The 27,898-nt window shown below is 37.7% G+C and overlaps 1 protein-coding gene across 1 annotated transcript in view; it reads right to left on the bottom strand.

The window, feature by feature from the left end:
• cdh13 (cadherin 13, H-cadherin (heart)) overlaps positions 1-27,898 on the bottom strand; it is a 270,635-nt gene that overhangs the window by 145,141 nt on the left and 97,596 nt on the right. Inside the window, exon 8 of the mRNA XM_062421569.1 lies at positions 25,711-25,855. Coding sequence (XP_062277553.1) covers positions 25,711-25,855 — 145 coding nt within the window. The remainder of the gene's footprint in view (positions 1-25,710; positions 25,856-27,898) is intronic.

Raw genomic sequence — 27,898 nt, 5'->3', positions numbered from 1 at the left:
TAAAAGTGAAATAAATTGGAAATAAGCACCGTAGGAACTGTCAGGACTACTGTATTGTTTACCTATATCATGACAACAAAACTGCAGTAATATGTTTAAATTAACAAACCAGCATCTGGAACAGACTTGTGTATTCGGTGCAATGTGATCCTTACCTATATTAAGTGTCTGACTTAATGGCTGGCTATGCGTCACACTTCCTGTGTTTTAAAATAACAATATGTAGGTGATGGTAATAATAGGATGATAGAACACTATGGAAAGATGAGGATGAAACATAAGTGGAGGAAACAATGTCACCAAATATATAAAAGGCATCTTGGTTTCTAAGTGGCCATGTTTTCAGTGATATTTTATACTGTCTGGATACTATTTAATGTCATATCATCATACCATTAGTACCTTTAGTACTGCTTATAATACATATTGTATATGTAATAATGGCTAATTGGAAAAAGTAAAAACTAGAGAGAGAGTCAAAGACTGAAACAAAGAAAGTTAAAGAGTTAAATCCTTCAGTGAGGAGGTATAAAACAAGATTTGATTTAGTGAAATGGATTAACAGGTAAATCCAATCTTTATAAATGTTACCTGTTTCAATATTGTTGTGAAAAGATAAGAACACTGACAGATGTTCAAAAAGTTGGCTGGAGGGCATCAGCAGGGGCAGAAATCTTTCAGTCTGACCTTTTACTTGTCAAAGACGAACCATGTTGCACTGATGGATTCTCTGATTTCTTCAAATTGAGGTTTTACTCTCATCTTCTGAGTGTTGTATACACAAAGCTTTATGTATCGTGCATCACAAAAGAACAATGCAATGAAAAAGGAGCCTTTGAAGTGTGCGGGACATGGTTCATTCAATTTCTATTCAAAACTACCAACTTTGATTCCATCAAGGATCAAAGAAGACAAATAGAGGTCAATTTTCGTCAAAATACTGACTGACAATAAGTTGTTTTCATGTACATTAAAACATAGTGAACATCTGTTAGAATGGTTAGAATATGTTATATTATCAAATATTCCACAGAGCTTAAAGCGCATATACTAAACACTTAAAGCTCTTAGTTTGTGTATTATCTTGAAATGAAACTCCTTCATGTTGTGAGATGTGGTTACTAATGCTGCTAGTCTCACTGAGAATGAGCACATGAAGGCAAAAAGGCAGTATGCTATCTGCCCTTCGAAAAAAAAGGGACCACAAACAAGTAAAGCTTTGCCACACACACACAAGGGTCAGTGACAAATGAGGGTTGGCAAGATGAGCAATTCAAAAATATCATACAAAATAGTTTTAAAAGCAGCATCAGGTTTGTTAACATGTACATTTTGTGTTTGTGTTGGTTTTATGTCATTTGAAATTATGTTTGCGCCATTTTTTTAACCAAAAGTAAGACTGAATGCTCCTGAAAATGTCAAATGGTGTAACCACAAAAGAATGATAAATATTAAATATTTGACCCACCTACAGTGTATTTAAGTGGACTTATACTAATAATTACTTCATTTAAGAATAACTTGAAATGATTCCTGATCTCCATGATTCCCCAGATTAAATGTTATATTTAGAACAATTATATTCCATTACCTTTATTTAATATAAAAGTTATAATGTAAGATCATGCCAAACTAATTGATATGGTGTTTTATTGAGAATTTAGTGTTTATTTAGTTGAATTATTTGGTACAAAGTTTTTATGGTTACACCACTTAGACATTTTTGCCATAATCCTCTAATATATTCTCTCAAAATGGATTAAAAGCAGAAATGTTATGCTGGGTCCACAAAAAAAAAAAAGAATGTCTGCAAGTTATTCATAGGGTTATTTTCAAATTTTAAAGAAGGTCAACATTATCTAAAGAAGGAGGCCACAGTGTGTAAACATGAAGTGATAATGCAAAGGATTGGGAGTCAAATTAAAATGACACCATAAAAGATAAGATGTAATTTTGTAGGTAGGAGGTAGCTAACGATTAACTGTCTAATTTGATATTCGTTGTCAACATTGCTGACACTTTTTTATTTTATTAAATTTATTTATTTATTTATTCTCTAACATATTAATGCCAAATGTTGATCTTGAGTCCTGGCAGAGTAATGTAGCAAATGACTGTACATGTTAGAATAGGCCTGTTTCTCTCTCTCTCTCAGGCTGTTTTGTCATTGCAACACAGACTGGCAGCCAAGAATATGAGACACTGTTGGCAATGTAATGTACAGCATTACATTCTCATCCAAACGGTCCACACTTGAGCTGTGTGAACCACGATACACTGCCGAGGAGATTTTGCATTGGAAGCAAGAAAGGACTGCTGGCTGGAGTTGAATAGCAGCTCTGTGGGAGAGTCGCAGGAATGGACAGACGGGATGGAGAGGATCAGGCTGACAGTGACGGCTGATGGATGCTGCACAGCCACAGAGCCCACAGAGATTGGGGGTATTTGTTGCAACAAATAGGATTGTGCACATTTTCTACTGTAATCCGTGACTGAAACCGAGGAGCAGAGGTCGTTGTGTGTTATTGGGCGTCAAAGTTTTGGCGTGCACATGGACAGTGAACAGATGAACTGGTCAAAGGCAAAAAAAAAGAAAACGAAAACGAAAAAACAAAGAAAACAGCATCAAAACTGAGAGGTCAAATGGAGAACAAGAAATTCCCATCAATTCATATGTCGAATCAAAAACACACAGCATGAACATGAACAGTAATGAACCACATCCATATGTATGGAACACGTCTGTGGATTTGCATTTTTTGACTCATCTGAGCCACATATAATCGTGCAAATTGGTTTTTCTCTCTGCTCTCCTGCCTTGGTTTGGCACTTTTTGAAATAGATGAACTGATGTAATACCATTGGTAGGTGTAGATGGGAGTCTAAGTGCGCAGTGTAGGTGAAAACATTTCTGACTCCTCTGCTTCTCTCAGTTTCCTCATGTCATTTCTATCAATATCGGTCCACAGCATTTACTTTTAATGGAATATAAGGCATGATGAAACTGATTTATCACTGTTATTCTCTCCCGCTGTTTCCCTTCTTTTCATTAAACTACATGGCAACTTAAAGCTTAACCATGGACTGCTTGCTTCAGTCAACATTTATACATACAGAATGGCTTTTGACACAGATTACCGAATCATCTTTTCTCCAGAACTAATTTAAGTTTTTTGCTTTTGAAGAACATTGTGGGTCCCTGTTATCTTCAGTCTGCAGAAAATCTAAACAACCCTTATAGCAAGTGGAGGCTGTGAGATGTTCAGTGGCAAAGATAAGAGTCCACTTTGATAATACAGATCTGTATCAAGAAATTTCATCTTGGGATACCTGCTGTATAAAAAGCACATGTTCAACCAAAGACAGCAAAGGCTAAAAAAACACAGTTACCTGTTATGTGAAAAAAGTGAAGCTCCAGGCTCCACTCCTGCAACCCTCTTTTATTTGGTTTCACTTCTGATGCAACCTCAGGCAAGACCAAAGAGCATGCTTAATGTTGTGGCCGGTACATGCTTACATTTATGTGGTCTCTGACTGTGTTTGAGACATAAACTAAGAAGAGAGGATGCACACTGTGTCTACTAGATACCACACATAAAAAAGTGTATTTTTTTTAATGTGATTTACGTGCAAAAATGACTATTATGACATGTTGAACAGTGCAAAGGCCCTGTTGAATCTGCAGGAATTATTTATCTTTGTTAATATTCTTCTGCGCATTTTTGAGAGCCTAAATGTGCCCCAAAAATCACGAATATTTGCCAAACCCAGTGAGAAATCTGATATTTTAGGGTTTGCGGAAATGAGTGTCACAAAATGAGCGCCCCCTAGGCAAAGTTAAAAAATGGAGCCCCTCGCTCCTCATTGATATAGACAAACGGAATTTGGTACACATATGTATCATGTGAAGAAGCACAAAAAAGTCTCTTGAAGCCATAGCTTAACTCCAACAGGAAGTTGGCCATTTTGATTTGAATTATTGAGCTTGCTGTCATTTTCGCGATTTCCACACCATGCGCTTTATAAACTCCTCCCAGAGATTTCATCCCACCAACTTCAAATTCACTCAGTGTCATTGAAAGACCTCAGAGATGACAATAGGAAGTCATTTTTGACAGCCTAAACATGCCTTAAAACTCACAAAAATGTTCACACATGCTGGACTGGTGAAAAATGTAGGGTTCCTGGAAATGAGCGTTGCAAAATGGCTCTACAGCACCCCCCTAGGCAAATTTTAAAAATTGAGCCCCTCACTCCTGATTGATGTAGACAAACGAAATATCCGTATCCACATATAACACGTAAAGACGCACAAAAAAAGTCTCTTGGACCCATATGGTAACTCCAACAAGAAATCAGCTATTTTGATTAGAATTTTCAATTTTGGCAACATTTTCGCGATTTCCATACCTCGTATTTTAACGAAATCCTCCAAGAGATTTAATCCGACTGACTTCCGATTAACTCAGTATCATCTTAAGACCTTGAAGATGAAAAGTTAACAAAATCTTTCACCTCCGTTAAACCTAACAGCTGTGGCGTTGAAGCTTGCATGAGTGCAATTCATTTGGGTTGTTCATCTAAAAGCAAACATTATCATATAATATACAGTAGCTGTTCATAATGATTAATCAAGATTATTATGCTCTTTCAAAAATGTGTTGTCAGCCTCCTGACTTGAGTAATCGAGGTTATGGAGAGACAATCTTACAAGCATCATAAGCCTCCTTAGTCCAGTCAGCAGTCCAAGGTCAGCAAGGGTCCCGGCTCCTCTGGGCAGTAAGCCTTTACTGTCAGAAACAAATTGTTTGATAGGGGTTCTTTTTCTACTTAATCGCAGCCACCACAGATGTGCACATACACTGATGTGCACACACACACACCAACAAAGGACAGAAATCTCATTAAGATCAGCGAGATTGCCAAGATAAAATGTCACTCAAAAATATATTAGCCATGGCGAACTGAATCTCCAGGTCCATTAAGAATACAGAACAACCTCCTCCACCCAATACCAGGTGTAGACATTTTTGATTGTTTAGATCCATGTCAGAGGAAGAGGGGAAAAAGTGTCTCTTTTTATATATATATATATATATGCCCAAATATCAGGACGCTGGATGCTGAATTATTCATCACTCTGGCAGAATGCAGCAGTGTCAAAGGATAGACTACACCTACCGTGAGATGCCATCATTACTGTAATTTCATTACAAGTTTGAGGTCATTGTTCCTCTAGGTGATGAAAGTGAATGAGGCAACTCAGTGTAATCTACTTTTCTGAGGAGACCAGTCAACACTGTGATTAATGGGACAGTCATGTCAAACCAGGAGAGACAGAGATGCTTTTCAGGCAACACGCATATACTGTACAATCCACACATGCATATATACCGAAAGACCCATACATGCACAATATATTCAAAACAACAGTTAAAGATCTCATACAGTTTGTAACGCATGGCCTACTTTAGTGTGACACACTTTCCACTAGGACTGTACTGACAGACTGGCACATTATAGATACAGTACATTCATCAGACACTGTCAATCAAAATGTAATATTCAGCTTTAAATAGCCATCTATAACATTCAGAGCTGCTTTTTTATAGAAAATCATTTTCTGTATGTTCTGTATGAGTGGAACTAGGTCTCTGATACTCTCACAGAAACACGGTCATTTATGTAAAAATAAGCCAGAAAAAAAAGGCTCACTGACTTTGGGTTTTAACTTCAGGTCACCCATTTTGACTTTGACTGATGGTTTGTGTGTGAATGTGTGCGTGTGTGTGTGTGTGTGTGCATGTCTGTGTGTGTGCTTGTCTTTTCCAGTTGAAAAACACCTTTCTGTTTTGTGAAGACATTTTTGTGAGCCCTCACAAAATCAAAGGCCCATTTGAAGGGTTAAGTCTTGGTTTTAAGGTTAAGGGTAGAATTGGGTTTAGGTTCAGTTTAGGGTAAGGGTAAGGGTTAGGTTTAGGCATTTAGTTGTGATGGGTAAGATTAGGGTGAGGGGCTAGGAGATGTATTATGTCAACGAGGGTTATGACAAGGATGTAAACACAAACAAATGCATGTGTGTGCATGACAGAAAGAGAGCAAACTAACAGTAATCAACAGAAGTTGAATTGTTTAAGTTCAAAAAGCAGTGCACTTCAGCTGCATACTTGTGTAAATATAAATGTAAATATGTTAGGGGAATACTAACAATGAACACTTGTGCCAAACTATTGCAGTAGCATTTATAGATACAAATAAATTACTAATAAGTGGCATTAAACTAAATGTTATTGTTCATTTTACTGTTTTGTTAGCTTGTACCCCTGCTGCATGAGTATAAGTATGAGTGTCTGCACTCTCTCTACTTGTATATGTTAAATTTTGCTAGCAGTCTCTTGAAGTCATTTCTGTGTCAGCATTATAAATACTTATACACTATGTTAAATGTTAAGTCTGAAGTTGCTGACATTTTTTTTTTTTCTCTCTGCACTATTCAGTTTCTGTCACAAGGGCTTTAGTAGAAAAGTAAAGTATACAGAGTTCAGGTTAAAACGTGTCCTTCAGGAGACAATTATGGTGTCTTACGAGGAAAAAAGGCAAGAGGTCAGAGGAGTTAGCGAGACGTTAGAGTTTTTCTTTGTGAATGGATCTGCATTGTTGCATTAATGACTCTGTTTTATTAATAAAGCACTGTGTTTTGGATGTTTTTTTTAAAGAATAATCCCCTTTGTCACATCATAATATCAAAAATCATAAATGTCCATTAATGATTTTTTTCAGTGAATACAAAACCATGACATTATCAACATCATGGCCAAATTTGCAAAAAATGTCCCCACATATTACAGAAAATGTGACAGTGCAGTTGTCACATTTCATTAATAATTTAAACATGAAAAAAGGATGATGTACAAGGTATTATGAAGCATTAAAGGGACAGACAATCTGTGGGAGCAAGATGTGATTATGCTGATTATCCCTGGATTTATGGACAGTAAATGTGAGTAATTACTCACATTAAAATAAACCGTGGACAGATTATGAGACAATTAGCCCCCTGGGCAGATAGAAGTGTGGCACTGAAAGACATCACAGGAAGTACATACACAAACATACAGCAAGGACTGGTATGAGTAAAAGATAAAAGTAGAGTGAAACTCTCTTAAAGTAGATAACTGCTATTCATTATTCTAAGACACTTAGGATGCTGATGCTAAGATGGTTCCTTGTAGGTGATACGTCAATCCTTCCACTCAAAAACCACTTGGTTAGGAAAAGATCATAGTTTAAATATCCTGTTTAATAGCACTTAAATGTCTGACATGATAGTAAAAAAAAATCTCGTTAGTGGTCTACAATTCCAAACAGCTATTCAGTCCCAGCAGAACAAACTATTATCAGCATGGAAAACCGGTCCAGACCAACAGCCTGTGGACCACTGGCACGTAATCCTGTTCGGTGTCAATATTTGGTAAATGACTGCACTGTTTCCGTAGCCGTAACTGGTGCCATAATGTTTAACATGTTCATCTATTTAGTTTAACCCTTACATAGTGTTCGGGTCAAATGTGACCCGATTTGGCGCGCAGGTGGTCGAGTGGTTAGGGCGCATGCCACATACGCAGCGGACCCCAGTTTGAATCCCGGCCGGGTTAGGGTTAGGGTTATGACATTCGACAGCTGTAAAAAAATTTAATCACTTTTCCTAAAGTGGCCCAAAATGCACAAAAACAAATTTTACCCATATATGTTGACATGGCTTTTTGTGAAATGAATAGTTAATAGTTTTAATAAGATTGTAATGATGTAGCAGTGAAGACTGATGGCTCTAATGGTTATACAATAAACCCCACAGTTCCATAATTTTCACTTTCAATGAAATACATTTAAATGGCTGTAATGTACATATGTGGTGACAAGCTTCATGGTTACAGCAAGTGTTTCATGCAGGCACAAATAGCTATCTACATGGAAATCTACAGTAGTTTCAGCATTCAGATTGCATGGTTGCTACAAGTATTTTCTGCATCAGATGTGTGTGCGTTATGAGATGTGAGACAATAGTATATATATACAGTTGTTTCCAGCAATAGTAATATAGATCATTTTTATTAGATTTTATTATATTGCATCTCAAAATGCGGATATAATGTTATTATGATAACTTTGTTGTAAGAGCACTGATGGAGTAAAGATTTTGAATTAAAATGTCTGAATCGAAGATAGGATGAAATGGAAATCATCTTTGATTTTTAATGTTTTTCATTACATCCATTATTAGATAGGGGAGCTTATACAAAAAAAAGCAAGTACAATACTATCCATGATTTTTACCTTACAATAGTAATAAATAAAATATGTTGGGTGCACTGGAGCTGCCGTTTTGGCCAATTAAGTCTAAGTCTTTCGGGATGCTATTCACATGCAAAAATGGTTCTCTTGTTCTCAAAATCATAAAAGCACTCATGGAGGCAATTAGAAAGTTCTCTGTTGTGTGTCTAGAACATAAATACTGCACCAGTGTTTCCTCACGGGACAAAACAAACCAGTGCATTTCTTGATAAATGAATGCAGAAAAAGCAATTTTTATAAAGCTTCGGGGAAATATGACTCTGACAGCATTCTATTTTTATCAAGTGCTATGTTTTATTTTCATCGCTAAACCATTTTTCAAGCTGTCAGAGACAAAATAAAAATAAATGAATAGAAGAAAAGAAACACACCCAAATCCATCCCACCATCACTCCACATGGCCACATCCATATCAAACCTCTTATCAATACAGTCATCCCTACATAACGGGTAGTTACTGCCGTGTGAGCTTCTCTCTAACGCTCGTCTTTCACATCGTCCCATTTCTATTGATTTCTGTCCACGCGTTCACCGCTGGCTGGTAAAATGTCATATGAAACACAAATTCCTTTGCTTTAAGGTGATGTACAGCATGTGGTATGATATTGATGAGTTGACAATTCCATTACTTTTGCGACCACCGCCGCATGTGTTTTGACAAGATTGGTGAGCACATAATCACAACTCACCTCAACGATGACAAGACCATGTATGTTCTGACTGATGGATACATCTCTATGCCGTGCAGAGTTGATTACAGTAGAGAATGCGCAACAGGCTGGTGCCTTGTTCTCATGTGTGAACTTTGTCACCTCTGCTTGTCTGACAATCCAAGATCAATACTTAATCAAAGTTTGTTGGTAGGGTTTTTTGCCTTTAGCTGATCTGTTGATTCTCGATGCAAAAGCACAGAAACAAAGTGCTGTACTACTTACTGTTATCTGAAAAAAAGTTTTTAAAAAACCCCCCAGAACAGACTGTAAAAAGAGATGACAGAAGAAGGGAGAACAGGAGTAGTCAAAGGAGGTTCTTAGTGACCATATACTGTGCGGTACAGCATCACTCATACACAGCAAGGACGCAAGCCGTAATTTGGAATAAGTAGGGAAGCGTGCAGAGGGACAGCGAAAGACTGATGTCTCCTCCAATCATATTCCTGTCACAATGCTGTACACACATCAGTTTCTTAATGAAAGAACTAAAGTGCCATACTGTCTAGAGAGAAAATGAGAATGAAACTCTTTGAGAGCGTGTTTGTGAGACATCTTCCTCTAGTTCAAACACCACAGTATCATGCTGGCTCATTTACGTCAATCAGAGTGATGAGGAATAGGAGCTAAATTGGACTCTTTTCTATATTCAATAAAAAAACACTAAACCTAAAGTCCCATTCCTTCCACTTTTGAGAGGTCTTTTGAGTAAACAAGCTATAAATACACCGTTGTTTCATTCTCTGTTTGCCGGAGCTCCGCTCCGCATGGTAATTGTCAACAATCGGCGTATGCTGAAAGATGAAGAAGAGAAGAGGATATCAAATGTTATGGTAAGAGAATGGAGCCGTACTTATGTAGGATCAGGTTCTGTTTTGTGGTTATGAGGGAAGCATCTGCTCATGGATAGATTGCAAGGGGTGAGTTGATAACAAAATATCTATGAACAAGGACGCTAATGGGCAATAGTCTGTCTGTTTATCTGTTCAAACACGCTGGACCTATCTAAGACGTGACTATTATGGGAGAAAATTGTAAAGCAAGCAAAACTATCAAACTATCTTGAGCGCAAAAGCTACAGTAGCTGTACATTACTCTTTATTACACAAAGTAAAGTGGTATAAACTGCTCCAACACAACCAGGGTACTGTAATTGTAGACTTTTTTCTATTCAAAAAAAGACTTTTACGGCTAACAGGATGGTTTTGCAGTACAGGAGAGCTAAAGTGGTTGGAATCACTCTGGTGAAACAAAAAGGCGCGCGGGGGGGGGGGGGATCTAAATTGGAGAACCAGAAGTGCTGGGGGTTTTGAAAGGGGGCAATGGCTGTCTTTTCTTGTCAGAGACGGAGGAGTGGAAATGGAGCGATAGGGGAGAGATTGGTTTGTCTGGTGGGACCCTGAGGGTTTGGAAAGTGCGGCCTGATTCGAGAGGAGCCGGTTTCCCCGCCGAACCGAAGAGAGGGATGGATAATCAAGCCCGAGTTGATGTGGGACTTTGTGTCGGAGCAAAGGAGAATAGAAACTCTTTAATAGATTAGCAGCGCTCAAGTACTGGAACGGCCACCAGGGAAGCCGAGAGTTGAGCTATTGTCATACCTTGAATTCCCAATCTTCTATACACCTTCATACGTGTATAGTTTTGGGGCTCCACATTCTGCTGTAGGGCAAGTCTCTCTCTGTGAAATTAGGGGGGGGGGGGGGGGGGGGATTTTCATCTACATAACACTCATGCATGACAAGGAGAAGAGAGAGAGGGTGAGGGAGAAAAAGATTGACAGAAGGCTGAGGGAGAGAGATTGATGTAGATGCTTTTTAGTTTTGGAATGACGCTGGGAACCACATAAAGCCCGCGAGGGAGCAAAATAATTTACTCCAAAGCACATAAATGTATTCAAATAAAGTCCCATTCACATATATTCAGATCAAATCACTATTGAAAATAAAGCCCATTTAGAATGCAATTTTTTCCCCTCTCAGTGATGTAATGCATATCGCTCCCTATGGTAATTCAAAAGAAGATAGCTCAGTTAAGAAGCTCAGAAAATCAATGATGCCTTACTGGTGAAAGGAGAACAGATGCATATAAATGAGTGGATAGCCTAAGAGCTTTTCACTGGATTGGGGGGGCTCGCATCTCTATCCACTGGTCATAAGGACTGTGCGGAATGCAGATTTTCGCACAGCTCTTTCAATCACTCGTCATTCAGCGTACAAGCTTTAATTTGGAAAATGTCACCCGCGTATCAATTCATAATTTTCCCCGTTTAGACGCTGCAAGTCACTGAGACTCAACACGAGGCGCAGAGTAATTAGGGGGAAATAAAAACTGACCAGGTGGGCTTATTACTTCACTGAACCAAATGGCATCATGTACATACACATCCATAAGTGCAAGGGAGGGGGGAAAAAAATCTAATTTATACTAACACAACAATGCCCCAGAGTTAATTGGGCAGCAGCCTCAGTAGCAGATACCCTAGACATTAATTTGCCTAGCTTTCTCAGTCTGGCAGGCTGATAATGAGGCATTGTGGGACAGCGGGGTCACCTGGTAGGGGTGTTGGACAGACTGTTCTCCTGCTAACAAAAGGGAGAGAGACAGACAGAAAGGTTGAGACAGAAAACATAATGGGACAAATGGGCACCATCATGCTTCAAATTACCTGCCAGTTTTGGTGTAATCTATAAATTGAGCCATTATCTGTCTCCTGAATCAATCTCTTCCTCGCTTCCTCTGCAACCAGAGTGGACTACTGTTGGCACTTCACCAACCCTCTACCTCCGCTTCTTACACGAGTCTTCCCAAAACTTACCAATGGTGCCTACACAAGCAATTAGCTATTGATTTTCTTCCACTTTTACTTTGCTGAGGTTTTTCTCTGGTACGCTGGTAGGATCAGGTTGTTGCCCTCCATTGCATGAGGCAGTTGTGATGCGGCAGCAAAAGACCGCTTGGAGGTCAAAGGACCCCAGCAGGGAGGAACAAGGACGGACAATAGGACAGTAGGACAGAGTAGAGTCCGTATTAATCACTGCAGTTCAAAAAGTCCTGTGACTCAATGCTGAGGACAAGTCCAGACATGTAATTTATGGTTCTAGACAAATTGTAAGTACAACAAAGAATTTCTGCCCACAATATGTTGTCCTCAGTCCCCATTTTCATGAGGGCATATGGCTTTGTGGTTGCAGAGATGTTGTGGGTTTCTTGTTAGTTTTGTTGTTTTTTTGCCTACACCAGTTATTTTTTAATGTGAATTCTGCTCTTCAAGTGTGGGAGGAGTGCTGGAGGTTGTATCTCCTCTTTATGTCAAGATGACTCGAGTGAACCGTGGGAGAGGGGGGCTGCATTACCCAAACTTACTTTACAAACGCTGCAGGTCAAAAGCAGGGAGAATTTGTTAAAGATAGCAGTCATGCCAACATCGGTCTCTCTTCCATGCTGTCGTCAGGGAGGCGCTGGATGCTCCCTGGCACAGAGAGGCTAAACAGGACTGTTTATTCCCTGAAGCTGTCAGAATCCTTAACATGGACCTTGCTTTAATCTGCATCTGTTATATAAGTACAGTGCTACTGTGTCCAGTTACTCTTACTATTTTGTTACTTTTTTAATATTTTAACTTTTTACATATCTAAATATTTTATTATATCAATATTTTTAAATTTGTTTGCAATAACATTTTGTATATACCATAAAAACCGGTGTATAAGTTGCAGTCTATTTGGGATGTGTCATGCTGGGAAAAACACTTTTCTATAAAAGACTGGTTTATTAAAATGTACCACTAACTATTCATTTATAAACACATTTTATACTCAAAAACTATTAAAATCTACTTTTAATTAAAACACACATTACACCTGAAACTGTTTGTCAGGTTAATGGTCCGGTAATGATTTGCCTAAATGAAGTGGACTGGTATATTAACCCAGACCAGGTTTGGGTTAGGTTATCAGTTTCAAATAAACCTTTTAAAAGAACGCAGTACCTTTACATATTTAATACAGTGTGTAGCTGTATGCTTACTTGAGTCCAAAAAACTATTCATCAGAGCTGTCACTGTGTGCAAATATTGTGCCCGAGTCATTGTAAGGCTCACCAAGCACCCTGTACTCTGTGTCAGTCCCAAATTCAAACAAAGCATCAACCTCTGTTCCATCCAGTGGAAAAACAACAAAGTTAGTGAATCTTTTATTCTTCAGTTCTGTGCTCATACTGTGTGTCTCTGCCACAGCTCAATAAAAGCTGCTCATCTGTTTGCACATCATGCTTCAACATGTGCTGATATCAGTCAGGTCAGTTTGGTCTGTACTGAAACATCACAGCAACTAGTGTCTCAAATACTTCTGATCACACTGAATCAGCACCTGCGGGTGAACCCACCTGGTTTGACTTTTTTTCTTTTTATGTACATCATACAGCATTAAAGCGACTCTTACCTTTCTTGCATTTCACACAGCACTTTGAAAAAACTTGAACAACAACAACAACCCCTCCTACCTCCTATGTCCCACCCCCGCACTCAGCGAACGCGAACTACAATAGTTTTCTGATATAGTTTTCTTTTTCCCCATGGGAGCGGCTGGAGGTGGAAGCCATGGCCCACTTTTGTCGGTCATTGTCAGTCGCTACTGGCTGTTTACGGCTATCTCCGTGGATCATGGATGTATTATAATGCCGTGGATTCACAACAGACTCTCTTCCGGGTGGGGGTGCACGCAATTACGTAATGCGGAAGGGGAAAACAGTCAGGTCCCTCGGCCAATCGTATCATTCGGATCGAATGATATGATTGGTCAGAGTTTTCACAGAATATTATGAGAATGGAATAATGATTAGTTTCTATGCCTGGTGGATCTCTCTAACATTTTAGAGTGCCATTACCTTATTAATAGCATTTTAACCTAAACAAAAAAAATGTGTAAAAATGTAACAAAGGTCAGGGTAGCTTTAACAGGTCATCAATAATCTATCTATTTTCAATAGCTGCCGAAACAGCTGGAGCGTGCAGCACATGCTTAACACTGTGAACAGTCTTTTACATACCTATAATCATATCCAGATCCAACCTCTCTCTGTATTTTACTGGTGTATAGGACACATTCCACTTTTAAATGAAAACAAATCACGTTAAAAAGGTGAATCTTGTACACTGGTTATTAAAGTAATTACTATTGCATGAATCTCAGACTGACAGTGTCGCATTTAAGGGTTTTTTCCCTGCGAAAATAAACCAAAAGCTGTCATCAGAACTATTTCAGTGTGATTAATGCTAGTAAAGACAATTTGGGACAATTTGTGCAAATAATGTTTTTGCACCTTGTGATCCCAGAGAGACTGTCAATTTCCTTTCTCTGGAGAGGCTGCTCTAACTCTCCATTCCACATATCAAACTATTAGCACACAGGTGCTGATTTTATTGGCTATGATTGATGTCAGCCCCTCGAACACCCACGGATAATGTATTTCTCCTGAACGCTCTTTCCAACAGTGTCACGCTGACATGCATCTTCTGTAGCTGCGAGAGAAAAACAAACAGAGTAACCACATTCTGTGCACCTCAACTGTTCTCTGCACCATGGGTTCATAATAACAGGTCCCCTTGGGTGAAATGAGTAAGTATATGGAGAGAGGGGAAGAGGAATGATACACAGAGGTACTAGAGAGATATTCCTGTACAGTATGTGTGGGTTTTGTATAAGAGTTGTGAGATAAGCTGTAGGTTGAGCAATATGATGATACACTATGATATGCTGATACCTTCATTTCCAAGGTTTTTAAGTTTCTGGATTAGTCAAAAACAGACATTACCATCTGGTTATTTTATCTACAAGTAGTTTCTCAAAAGACCATTTCCATATAAGACATTTTGACTTTTCACAGCTGTAAAGTGTATAAGAAAACACAGGTGTGAATAATAACTATTTAAAGATCCAACATTTATATAATTAATCACATCTGTGCTTTTTACCTTATGGCAAGTCAACCTCTATGTTGTTTAGAGGGTCTGTTGGATTTTCAGAATATATATATCCTAATATAGAATGACAGATAACACAACAGCAATTCTAATCCACATTAATCCATATTGCCCACCCCTTAAACTGCTTACACTGCCTGCGTGTGTCTGTGTGTGAGAGCAGAGAGCAGAGAGCGGAGCAGAACAGCAGACCAGATCCATCCCTCTCTCCCTTCACAGCAGGAGCTTGAGCCTTAATTACTTCTGATATAAACACAAATTAGTCTGAAACACAAACAGAGACTCGGCTATGAGTAATATCTTCATTTATAGCCCATCATGTCCAATTAGGCGAGATATATCACCTAGATACTAGATTTAACTTGTCTGTGTGCTGGCAGAGGAAAGATAAACATAAATTACTAAAAACATGAAAGTGGCAACAGTCATTTTCCAGCAGCATACCATTTGATCCCTAATATTTAGATCAAACGATCTCTGTGTGAATCTATTGACAAAGTGCATGACGTTCAATGGTGATAATGTTTGTCTAGGCTGCCGTAATGACTCCCAAGTGACTCTAAAAACAAATGGTGATAAAGAGACATATGGAAACAGTCTATGCATTTATCATCATCTTACCTAATCTAGACAATAGGGGAGAGCAGGGTTGGTTGTCACATGGGTTGGTTGTCACATTCATTAGATATCGCTCCCTAGAGGGCGCTGTTAAAAAGTGTTGGTACTGAAAATTATTGAATTTAGGTTAGATTTTACTGCCATTATCATTTCTGGTGTAAACCACCTGATATTGAGGTGAGACAACGTTTAGTGTTAAAATGTAAATATCCAACTCTTCAGTGTTTCTCTTCTAGGATTTTACACAATGAGTTTATAATAAAACAATCATTAACATTAAAAAGTATGAAGAGAGAGTGATAGTAAGGTAGGTTTGTTTCTTAGCTACACTAAAACATGTGGTTGTTAGCTTTGCTAAGAGCAAAGCTAACAACCATTTTGCATTTATTTTCACTATTGTTACTTGAATAATGCAATCTATCAGAGTGAACATCAACTCTCATTTCTGTCAATATTCACTGTTCATCATTGTTACAACACACTGCAGACTTTCCAAATCAATCGGCACTAAAACTACAAGGATAATGTAATTGAAATATCAGGGATTACACAGCGCAAATGGGTGACTTCCCAAATGTTGACACAGGGATAGTGTTGTTTAATGTGGAGAAAATGCAAATATGGCATGTGTATGAAAAAGCAACCCAAAAATTCACAATTCCAATGAGCACTTCTCAACACCAGAATGTGTAGAGTTCTTCTAACTGATGTAAATGTTGGACAGTCAAAACATCAAATTTATAATCATCATGAAGCATCCTGAGATACTCGATCACACTATTTAGGAACTTAAAGGATTAGGCTGGCAAAATTCTTTCATCTTTCCTTTTGTTAACAAATCCTATTTAAAAAGACCAAACCCAACAATTTACTGATCCAACTAACAGGTATTGCCAGCGCAGCCAAAGCCTGATATTGTATATTCCTCTGTGCCATAAACCTCCATTGTTGTCCAAAAATACATGAATGAGCCACACTGTTGCTAAAAAAAGGGAACTACAGTTAATTCATATTCATTATGTACATGCACCATTCTGATGCTGCAAATGTGGAATTAAAATGTATTATTTACTTTAGTTTGTGTATCATTTGCAAAAAGCCATATTTTCAGCTGTTTTAGGCAGCCTTTTTTTAAAGATATACTTTCCTTTTTGTGAACTATTTGAAAAATGTACATGTTTTGTAAATGATGTGAAGCTGAGAGCCAAAGATGGTGTATGGAAGTCAGAGAGAATTGAAAGATGCACAATGTTGGATCATGTCTTTTTCATGGCATTTGTTAACAAAAGAAAAATATAGAAAACATCAGCCTTATCATTTTAAATAATCCCTCAGCCTAGTCTGTTGGGATGCCTGCTTGTCGATGATTGAAACCTGAGAAAGCAAATAAATCACTGTTGACAATACATTGACATCTCTTCAAGTCACCAATACTCTTGCCCAAAAAGAAAATCAGAAGTCCCCATGTGAAGTGTGGCAAAAGCAAGGAAGTCAAAATTGTACACAGGGTACAGATGGAAAGAATAGCATATGAAAATAGAGGGGGGTAGGTTGTTATGTACACAAAGCTTAAGAAAATTCAAGGCATGAAGGAGAAAAGAGAATGAGAGAGATAAAGAGGAACAGAGAAAAAAAACGAAGAGTGGAGGAGTAAACAGAGAAGGAGGAGAGGGCTTGCCAGGAGACTCAGGCTTTTGGCTGCCTTTGTTATCAGTTTGCACAGAAATGTCAGAGCATTGTGACATTCTCCCCTACAGCTTCCCCTGCTGCCCAGCCACTACTGTGTAACACACACACACGGCTGCCACGGATCACACACACACACATTGTGGAAGAACATAAAAATTCACTCAAAAAAGAACAGGAGTACGCACACAACGTGCAAAAAAACCATATGCACATACAGTAACGTGAAGTGCAGTATCACTTCACTCACTTGCAGAGATGCAGAGTTTCTATTTTTTAGGAAGTAACACTGGTGCGAAAGGTTGAAAGTTTTACAGCACAACAAAAATAAAAAATAGCACTGAGACCAAATGAAAAAATGAAAAAAAAAGACTCAAAAAATAAGTAAAAATAAAAACATGCTTTTCCTCGATGTGCAGTTCACTGTGTTAACTGTGAACACACAGTAAGAAAGACAATAAATAGTTCAATTATCTGTGTTCATTTTGTCAATAAGTGAAAAGCTCAAACAAGATCACACACACACACACACACACACACACACACACACACACACACACACACACACACACACACACACACACACACACACACACACACACACACACACACACACACACACACACACACACACACACACACACACACACACACACACACACACACACACACACACACACACACACACACACAGAGAGAAACATGTGCGATGTTGTGGTAAAAGGCAAGTCAAGCGTTCAGAGATGAACAATTAATTCTGCTGGCCCCTCAAAACAGTTTGGCCTCCCAGACCTTTTTAGACGAGGGTATCCACAGACAGCAACATAAGCTGCAAGGAAATCTTTTTTTCCTCTCAGGCTTTTATTAGATCTGATATTTTTTCCCTGGGAGTGCTCATTTTTTATCAAGTGTGAAACCCTTACAGGCAGTCTCGCTCCTGTAGGTCCTGCTCATGTGACTCTACCTGTTTTTGGCAGGCTGGCCTTCCAGGGATTTCTTATTATGTGCTCAATGCTTTGTATAATTTGAAACAGAGCCAAGTTAAGAATGGGGCGGCCCTATCTTTTTTAAACACTGGCACTAGCAGACATGATCACGCATAATCACCTGACTCTGCAGCTCCTTTCAAACCCTACAGAGCTTTATAGCATCTTTCAACTCATTGTTTTGGTTTTACAGCCAACAACTCTCTCATCAGTGTCGTTTTCGACTTAGGAGGCAGCTGTTTCCAGCTGAAAAGCTCTAAAAATATACTGCGCTCTACCTGCTCAGCATCAGATGGCAGACAGACATAATTAGTAGCTAGCTGGTGAACATGGTGGATCATTTAACTGCTAAAAGAGGCTGATATGTCCCTGAGGGGTTGTTGGACCAAAACGGAGCTAAAAGGAGAGTAAATATTGGACTTATGTATACTAATCAAGCAGCCAGAAATACAACTCTAAATGAATGCTAATGTTGCTCCATATCTGCAGAATGTGTAAGCAGGCAACTGTTTGTTTAGCTGTTTTTAAAAGTATAAAATGACAGCGTTAGACCTGTTTTCACCACAACAAAGACATCAATATTTCATCTCTTCTTTTTTCATATAAAAGGAAAAAAAAAACTAACCACCAAATATAACCAGCACTTATACCCAAAATGCTGGGTTGTGGTGCTGATAAAAATCGTTACATTATGACCCGTAAAAGTCTGACATAATTGAACATAAATACAAGTTAATCACAATAACTATAGTCTGTTTTCAGCTACAGTGAAAGTTAAAATCAGATATCACAGAAAAAGTTAAAGACCACTGACAATTCCTCTTAACTTTACAGCCACGAAGACCCCAAACACTAGCCGGTCAGTTTATCAATCATTTAAGGTATTTCGAGTGTTATTCAAACAAAACATCATTTCAAAATATACTACTACTGAGCGGGAAGCCCACAGGGAAAACATGCAGTGTTCAAAAACAATTTGAATGATTGATTTATTATTAGACAAATTATTGCGGCTCAAATGACAAGTTGGCTAAGCAGACTATTTAGTACACAGATTTGTGGGCATATGCATGAATCACAGTCTTCAGAGCTGAATCCTTCATCTTATCTCGGAGCTCAATTGGATCTGGCATCCATAGCAAGTCAAGTACTGAGGAGCTGTCAGTTCACACCCTAACTGAAAAGAAAATCAAACTCCAGTTCATCTTATTTTGCTCACTTTGGTTTATTCCACCAGGATATAATCCACTCAGTATATAGCATTTTACAGGAAGCCCAGAGTTATAAATGTATTTACTGACTGTGTCTGTGAGATATATATTCTAAAAAAGGAAAACAGTATCATATAATTGTATATAAAACCATATTTAATTCTATCAGGTCCAGTTACAAGAAGGGTTCTGGTGGTAGTGGTATCAGATCTAACCCAGTAATATAAAATTAGCTCTTTTTTTAAAAAGTGCATTGGTGCTGAGCTTGCAGAAGTCAAAGTTAACTTGTCCACTAAACAGAGTCAGGGCTAAAAAGTACTATGATGATTCAGATGATTTGTGAGGTCTGGCCCTGACTGGGCAAAACTAATAAGAGGTTTTTCTGCTTGGGATTTGCCATATATCTGATTTGCTCTCACTGGTCCTGCTCAACACACAGGCAGATACACATGAATGCACACACTGACTTGTTAACCTCACACACAGATTCTATGTAAAGGCAAGCCAACATTTAGACAGTTATAGTAAATGCACTAAAACACGCTCTGCATTGGGTCAATAATCCAAAGAAAAAAACCCATGCATGTAAGCAAGAATACAATAGACAATTGTATAATATCATCAGAGATGTCTGACAATTAGATGTCATCATTTAAAACCTGGTACTGCTGGATCCCAACATCAAAATCACTTTTAATTAGATTGCATTATTCTAACAAGCTTCATCTGTGCAAGTCTGTCGGCCTCTTTTCATGTTCTTTACATCCAGTAATGACATACTGTTGATTATTTAATATATACCATTGCATAAGCAATGTCTGTATTAGTAATTCATAACACAAGTTCAGCATGAAGTTGACAACTGCTGAAAATGTCTCCACGGGAAGCTCCGTTTGTCTGTTTGTATGTGTGTGTGTGTGTGTGTGTGTGTGTGTGTGTGTGTGTGTGTGTGTGTGTGTGTGTGTGTGTGTGCTCCTTTGTTGACTGTTGAATGTTAGCGCATATCTGTGTAGCTCTGTTGGTGATTAAGGTTTTAGTCTGTTTGCATTTTGTGCTAATGATGGGACAACAAACACAGTGAGAGCCATGCACAGGTTTGTACGTTAGCCTTTCATTTTTGTGTTTTCTACCTCCGACCACGTGACAGGTGACTACATCCAATAATGCATTCCTTCAAACAATCTCTACAATCTTAAGACACCAGACAGGTAGACCTGAGGAGCTCTTTTTTTTCAGTGGATCAGTGGAGCACAGTTCAAGGTGACCAGCAGGAGCCCACAGGATGAAGCAACTGATTTTTGCTAATTTCGCCAGCGGCATGTGGTGTGAGAATGATAGAATATAGAAGAATACATTTCATTAGATGTGGTAGGAACAGCCAGTAATAAATGCAAATCACATCCTCTTTTCTTCCTAAATGTCCAGAGCAGGTCCACCACAACGCCTCTCCATTAAAAGTAACAATTTCTCATGCGTTAGATGTGTGAAATCACCTCATGTAAATCCAGATCTATTGCCCTTTATAGCAAACTGTTCAACAATAAGAGCGAAACAGAACCTAGGCAGCTTGTCTAGGATGTCTCCATAATTCTCACCTAAGCATCATGACACATATAACCATTGTATGGTTGTTTACAGACATTCACACCACAGATGTACATGCATAAAATTAAACATTACTTTCTAATTAATCTGAAAATGTACCCGCCTTTAAAGGCTGTATAAGCAAGAGTGTAAACTGTGCTAAGGCACAAACAATCAGCATGTGTGAAAGTGGAAGAAGAACTTTTCTAAAATAAAATGACTATATATTTAAACAGCATTTATTTATATTCCATCTGGGTGAGGGCACAGTTGTCACCTTTCCAAAAATAAATTAAAAATAAATAAATAATTATAGCAGTGACAACAGCTGAGAAAACCAAACAAAAAAAGGTTCTGTGGTATGGTTACAAAGACATCTGAGAAAAATGTGAAGATTTACAGAGGAAGCTAGATGTGAAGAGGATTCTCAAACGCTCTGCCAGACACACTAATGAAATGGAAATGATTCATTCTGAGTAATGTCATTTCATGGCAACACTTGACCATGAGATGTTAGGATGGAGATGGGGTGAGAAGGACAATTAAGCAGAGTTTCTTATTACTAAGTCAACAGAGCACAAATCTGTCAGCTAGGGGAACACTGGGGACGGTTGCAACAAGTTTTATTCCACCAATCAGAAACATGAGTGATGCTACTTATACTGCACATGCTCAGTTTGACCCCCACCACACCAGGAAGAGGAGTTAGTTCACCCTGTAAAAACTGGGATTGCTTCTGTTTTCACTAAATAAGTAAATAAATAAATAAAATAATAATATTGATAACAATAATGTCATAGCATATGCATTTATACATGCAAGTCATTGTGATGTACATAATCACTGGAGTTAATAATGTAATAACATGATAATTCTATTATTTCCTATTAATGTAATCTTATTATTATAATGGTCCATTAGAAAATAGTAAGGCATTACTGAATAAATCATCTAGAAGAGTAGAACCTGTATTCTGTTTGTTTTTCAGTATGGCAAGAGTGAGGAAGAGGCTTAATAACAGAGGTTCCCAATTATTTATGAATAAATAATACTATAACATTATTGTAAATACAAAAAATATTTTCTATGCTCATTGAGACAAAAAGCAAGTCAAATAGTGAAATGTAATCTATTTTAACATGTTGCAACTGTTCCCAGCGTTGGGGGCAGTTCATTCAAGTAAATATTGTTAAACACTATGTCATATCATTTTTAAAAGGAATGGCTAATTAGTAAACAGATGTTAGTTCAATAATTTGGTTGGTTTAATCCAGAGGTCACTAACAGACGGACCACGGTCTGGATCCGGAACAAGACCCGTAACTGATGAAATATTGAGGATTGTTAGCCTAGATTTTGTCAGAACGTTTCTATTTTAACAGACGCAGCTTCTCCAGCTATTATGGTAAAAGTGGAGCGGCCCTTGGAAACTCACAGACCACTGTGCAAAGCCAATCTTCTTACGTGATGCCAATCTGCCAATCAAATCTGTGCATTTGGACATGCACATACATACGGAGAAAAGAGGAGAGACAGAAAGGAGGCAGATAAGAGCAAGATATTTTACATGGCATGCTCAAAATTAACTTTATTTTAAAATGCCATCTTTATTTGATATAAGAAAATGTATTTATCTTGTATTTATTGTATTATTTATTTGAATCCCACAAGTAGAGTGTAAATACTAATAAATGAATTTTACTGTATTTATTTGACAGTCTATAATCTAGCCACTAGACACAGATGCTGATGGAACTACAATGCTACTTCAAGCTACTGAAAAATAACTCAGACATTATGATGTTCCGGACCTTCACTTGAGGTCTAGTCCTAATAATCTCTGAGTAACTGAGAGAAATGCAAAAAAGGTGTTGCAACCATCCCCAGTCTAACCTTTATATTGTTCATCAGTTATAAAAACCCACTACAGCTGTAGAGCTAGCTTTCTAATTTCCTCAAATGTCAAATGAAATGATATGTTTTCAGACACAGACAGAAAGACGTACAGTAAGTCAACAGAATAAGATGAGTCACTCCTACTCATACGGAGCTACTGTATGATTTATAAGTATTCATATTACACTAGTGAAGGTAAAACAATCTTTAGTGACAATATTACTGCAAAGTAAGTAAGTTTTTGTTGTAATTTTTCATATGCATATAAATAAGTTTTTTTTGTTTTTTTTATACATATATAAGTTTTTATTAAACCAACTGAATATCTTACAATGAAGGTTGGAGACTAAGTGCCTATACTGTTGGTCAAGAAAGGTTCTTTAGATTCAGTGATCCTTTCCTGTCCCATACGATTTCGTCAGGCACAACCATGAAGCTTGAGGCCACAGCAGTGATTGACATTTCAGAAATAACACTAAATTAAGCATCCGGCGTAGCAACACAACTTCCAGGATTAGACTGCAGTTACAGTTGTGAAATCACACACACTTGAAGGATGGCTCGCTGAATGCTGGAAAGGTGATGTGTGATTCCAGAGCCTCGCAATAAAACCACCAGGTTTGTTCTAATCTGTACTTACTCTAATCTCATCTCATACACAAGATATTTAGACTATGTGTTTGTAGAATACAGTGAAACACAGCTCATTAACATAATCAGATTATACTGGTTTTATCAGACGGGTTTTTACTTACAGCTGAATAATAATGGGGTGTTAACAGCTTGGCAAACTACATTTCTCTCCTTTCTTTCCATTTACTATTTCAGTGAAGGTGTTGTTGTAGCAGAGGGGATGATATTTATGCTACATGATGTCATAAAATGCTATATAAAAAGGCATATGCAGCCACTGTATGTAATAAATGTGTGTGAGTGTAGCATTTTCCAAGTTATTCTGGTGTCGTAAGGTTTAGTGGGTAGAACAATCCCAGTATAAATTGTTGCAGCGTTTGTGTAGTTTTCAGGGATTTAAGATCCTTTCAGGATGGATGGGCGCTTTTCTTTCTACTACACTATCTATTTTGACATCACACCTCGTTTAAACAAATACACCCATTTGCTCTAACTTACACAGACCTAATGTTACTTTTCAAAGAGAATTTAAAATCACATTTGTAAGAAAGATTGTTGTCATCAGAATCACATGTAATTGTGGTGATTGAGTCTTAAGAACTAATGACTGACTGAGTTAAATCTAATAAAAAGCCTTAAACTTTAGGATGGCTCTTCGAGGGGGGGAAGGTCCACCAGTTTAGCATTGGACTCCTATAACACTGTCACAGTCATGATGGACAGTTAAAAGAATCACTGGGGATATTCTTCTTCCCATAGATTCTTATTCTTTGTCAAAACTTTACTTTAGCCACAATGCAACTCAAGCACTAACAGTGAGGTGGAGATTTGGGTGTGTTACTGTCAGGTTTGGGAAGGTTACATTAGAAATGTAATAGGTTACAGGTTACTAGTTAGTTTAACATGTAATAAGTAATGTAACTATTTCAATGACTTAATCAAAGTAATGTAACTTATTACATTTGATGACTTTTCTAATTTTATGACAAATGTTTTTTAGCTGTTAGGGTAAATGTTCCCATTAAGCACCAAAATCTAAATTCAGCTGTTTTTCATGGATACTGACATGATTTATAAGAGAGATCATTTCTTATAAAGAAAGATTAGATTAGTTCATGTAGATTTTGGAATATAAAATAAAGATATTTTATGAAAAAAAGTCAAAAGTCTGGCATGAGCTAAATTGCTACTGTGACACCATTTAAGTCCATGTGTGCTCCAAATAAGCCCACATCATGATTTATTTACTAAATATAAAAAAAGAAATATTGATTTAAAGAATTAAAAACAGCTATATATGTATTCAGTAACATGTTAAATATTAAAAAAATAGGAAAAAACCCTTCTGAGTATAATCTTAAAGGTCTGACTTCAGATGTAACCTCTTTTGTAATCATCAACATTTTCATAAGTAACTGTAATTAAATTACAGTTACATTTATTGTGTAATTAAATTAGATAACTCCGTAAATGGAACTAGTTATTCCCCACAATGGTTACTGTATGCCAGTAGCAGCTATTGAAGCCTTGAACTGCTAGCCTCAAGCAGAGACGAGGAGTGATAACCTCAATTCTTTCTAACTCTAGCCCCGCAGATTTCACGCACCTTCTTCCACAGCCACAGATGCATTTATACTTTTTATCCCCCCTCACATAAGCAGTAGTATTCCCCAAAACCTGTAAACAGACTTTGATGTTTAAAATCAATGGGAGATCTCCTTTAAAATATAACGTACACCATAAGATCCACGAGTCCATCTACAAGTCTGTGCTTCGGGACAATTACATGAACAAGTTGAGCTCTCTCATGAAAGACGTTTCTCTTTTTTGTTTTATTATTGAAGCATATGCGACGCCCTTTCAACTCAGACACACACACAGCTCAGGACATCAACAGAAACATCATAAACACATTCAGACCTAGCCTCAAATAAAGGGGGGACATCTCCAGTGTAGCAATCATCGTGCAAGTGTGATATCGCTGTCCGGCTAAACCCAAGAAGAGCCCTGTTCTCTCCACTCCAGAGTCCTTCAAATACAACAGTGTGACCTACCTGTAGGGGATCCCTCGAGCACCTCTCCTGTGTAACGTGTCTCTTTGAAGATGGGTCGGTTGTCGTTCTGGTCGATGACAGTGATCAATAGTAAGGCCGGTCCCTCGACAGTGTTTCCTTCGAAGTCAGAGATTGATACTTCCAGCTGTGTGGATGAAAAGATACAACAGCTTATTATCCTCAGTGACGACGGTGTTCTGGTGGTAACTCATATTCATAGTAATATCCATAATACCTATAAGAGGCAATTAGTTAAACTGTGTCACCAGTGTTTGGTAATTACCCTGGATTACAATGAGGAAATGATTTATTATTCAATGGCTATAAAGTAAGTGATGAATTGGATAGTATAGTACATTTATTGTAAAATGCCAATATATTGTAGGTTTTAGCTCAGTGGCAATGTAATCACTCAACCTCAAATATCCATACAGCAGAAATGACTATAGGTTTATGATTAGTGAGAACAGCTTTTCACTACATTTGGTTTAAACTCCTGTCTATATTTATGTCACCCACTTCAATCTGTCTTATATTTATTTTATAACAATGTCTTACTTCACCTTCAACTTGAAACACATTTCACTCAAGCCCTCTCCTTCACTTCCTCTCTACCTCCTTCACCTCATCTGCTCCTCCAGTGCAGACTCCTCCATTGGCCCACATCACATATTAATGCATTCAGCTTCTCCCTACTCTGCAGTATTGCTAGTCATCCCCGCGGTTTACCTAGGGGAGCGTGCCAACTTAGCACAGTACAGTTAAAATATGCACAATATCCATTCAGCTAACAAGCAGCCATTAATCCAAAGTGGGGCTGTCCTGTTTAGTCAGCCGTCTTTTTCTTTTAATTTATTATAATGCTACTTGTCTTCCACTGAAACGAGACAATCCACAGCCTTGAAGGTAGGTCTCACCATGGACCATGGATGGTAAATATGCAAGCCAATGAATACATGCAATTTTGAATGAGCTGCATTTGTCTTAGAGACATCAATTAATGTTGTTAGAATATTACTGGCAAGCTTTTAAACATATTTCAGTAATTACAATGTTTTTTTTTTTATATGACAAAAATGATTAATAACAGTTGAGTCTTACATTGAAATCCAATCCAAGTAATAAGTTGTTTTAGTTTTTTTTCCCAATTTCAAATTTAGCTTTCAGGTGCAACTCAATAAATAAATGTTATTTAAATATATATGTAGAATAAACTACAATAGAATAGAATAGAACAGAATTTAAAAAAAAACTTAATTGTCCACCATGGCCTGACCAATAACAGACATACAATACATAAAATATGTAAGGTATAACCATATAAGTGAATATTAGTTCCTGTGTGCGTATTGTGTATTGATCATTTGGAAGTGTTTAAAATATGAATTGCACTTGGGATAAATACTTCTTATAAATACTCCTGGTTGCCAAGGGAACTCTAAGAGCACAAAAGTCAATTTAAGTTTACATTGCTGGACTGATTAATGTATTATTTTGATTTTAAATGTCACAAATTAAATGTTTCTAGTCAGTCACAGCCTTTCAAAGTTATATTAGTAAATCCAGTGTTGTCTAGTCAGAAAAGCTGAGACAAATAAGGCAAATAAGGAGTTCATACAACACAACTTCAATAAGCATACTGGCCAGTATAAAAAACAAACAAAAAACAGAGAGAGCACTCTCAAACACAGTTTTTGCGACCTGTATTCATAAATTAGAAAAGGAAAGCTTTCCTTTAACGTGCTCTATTTAGCCTCATTAAAAGTACCATTTTCAAATTAATTGGAATGGATAAGTGAGAAAATTTAAAAAAAACCTGAAACCATAGCTAACATGACTGTTTGGCTTTATTTAGTTCATTAAGAGGCTTTCCCAGCAGTGGTCTCTTTTGTGTACAGTAATTATACAAATGCATGTCTCAGAAAGTATGAGGTATTGATGCTAAAGCACTCAACACACCTGCTGCCCATCATGCATACATGACACTATTACTACTGTATAGACAACATTACATCAGAGTGCTAGTGACTCAACACATAATAAGCTTCATGTTTTCAATGATGATCAAATCATTAGGATCACCTTTTTATATACACTCACTGGCCACTTCATCAGCAACACCTGTGCAACATAATGCAATGCAGTACAACAGCTCTGCTATAAATCCTACATTTACAAAGCTTGTAAA

The sequence above is a fragment of the Scomber scombrus genome, chromosome 6 (assembly GCF_963691925.1).
Source record: "Scomber scombrus chromosome 6, fScoSco1.1, whole genome shotgun sequence".
NCBI lineage: Eukaryota > Metazoa > Chordata > Actinopteri > Scombriformes > Scombridae > Scomber > Scomber scombrus.
The sequence above is the reverse complement of the archived record's forward strand: the minus strand, read 5'-3'. Positions and strand labels throughout refer to the sequence as shown.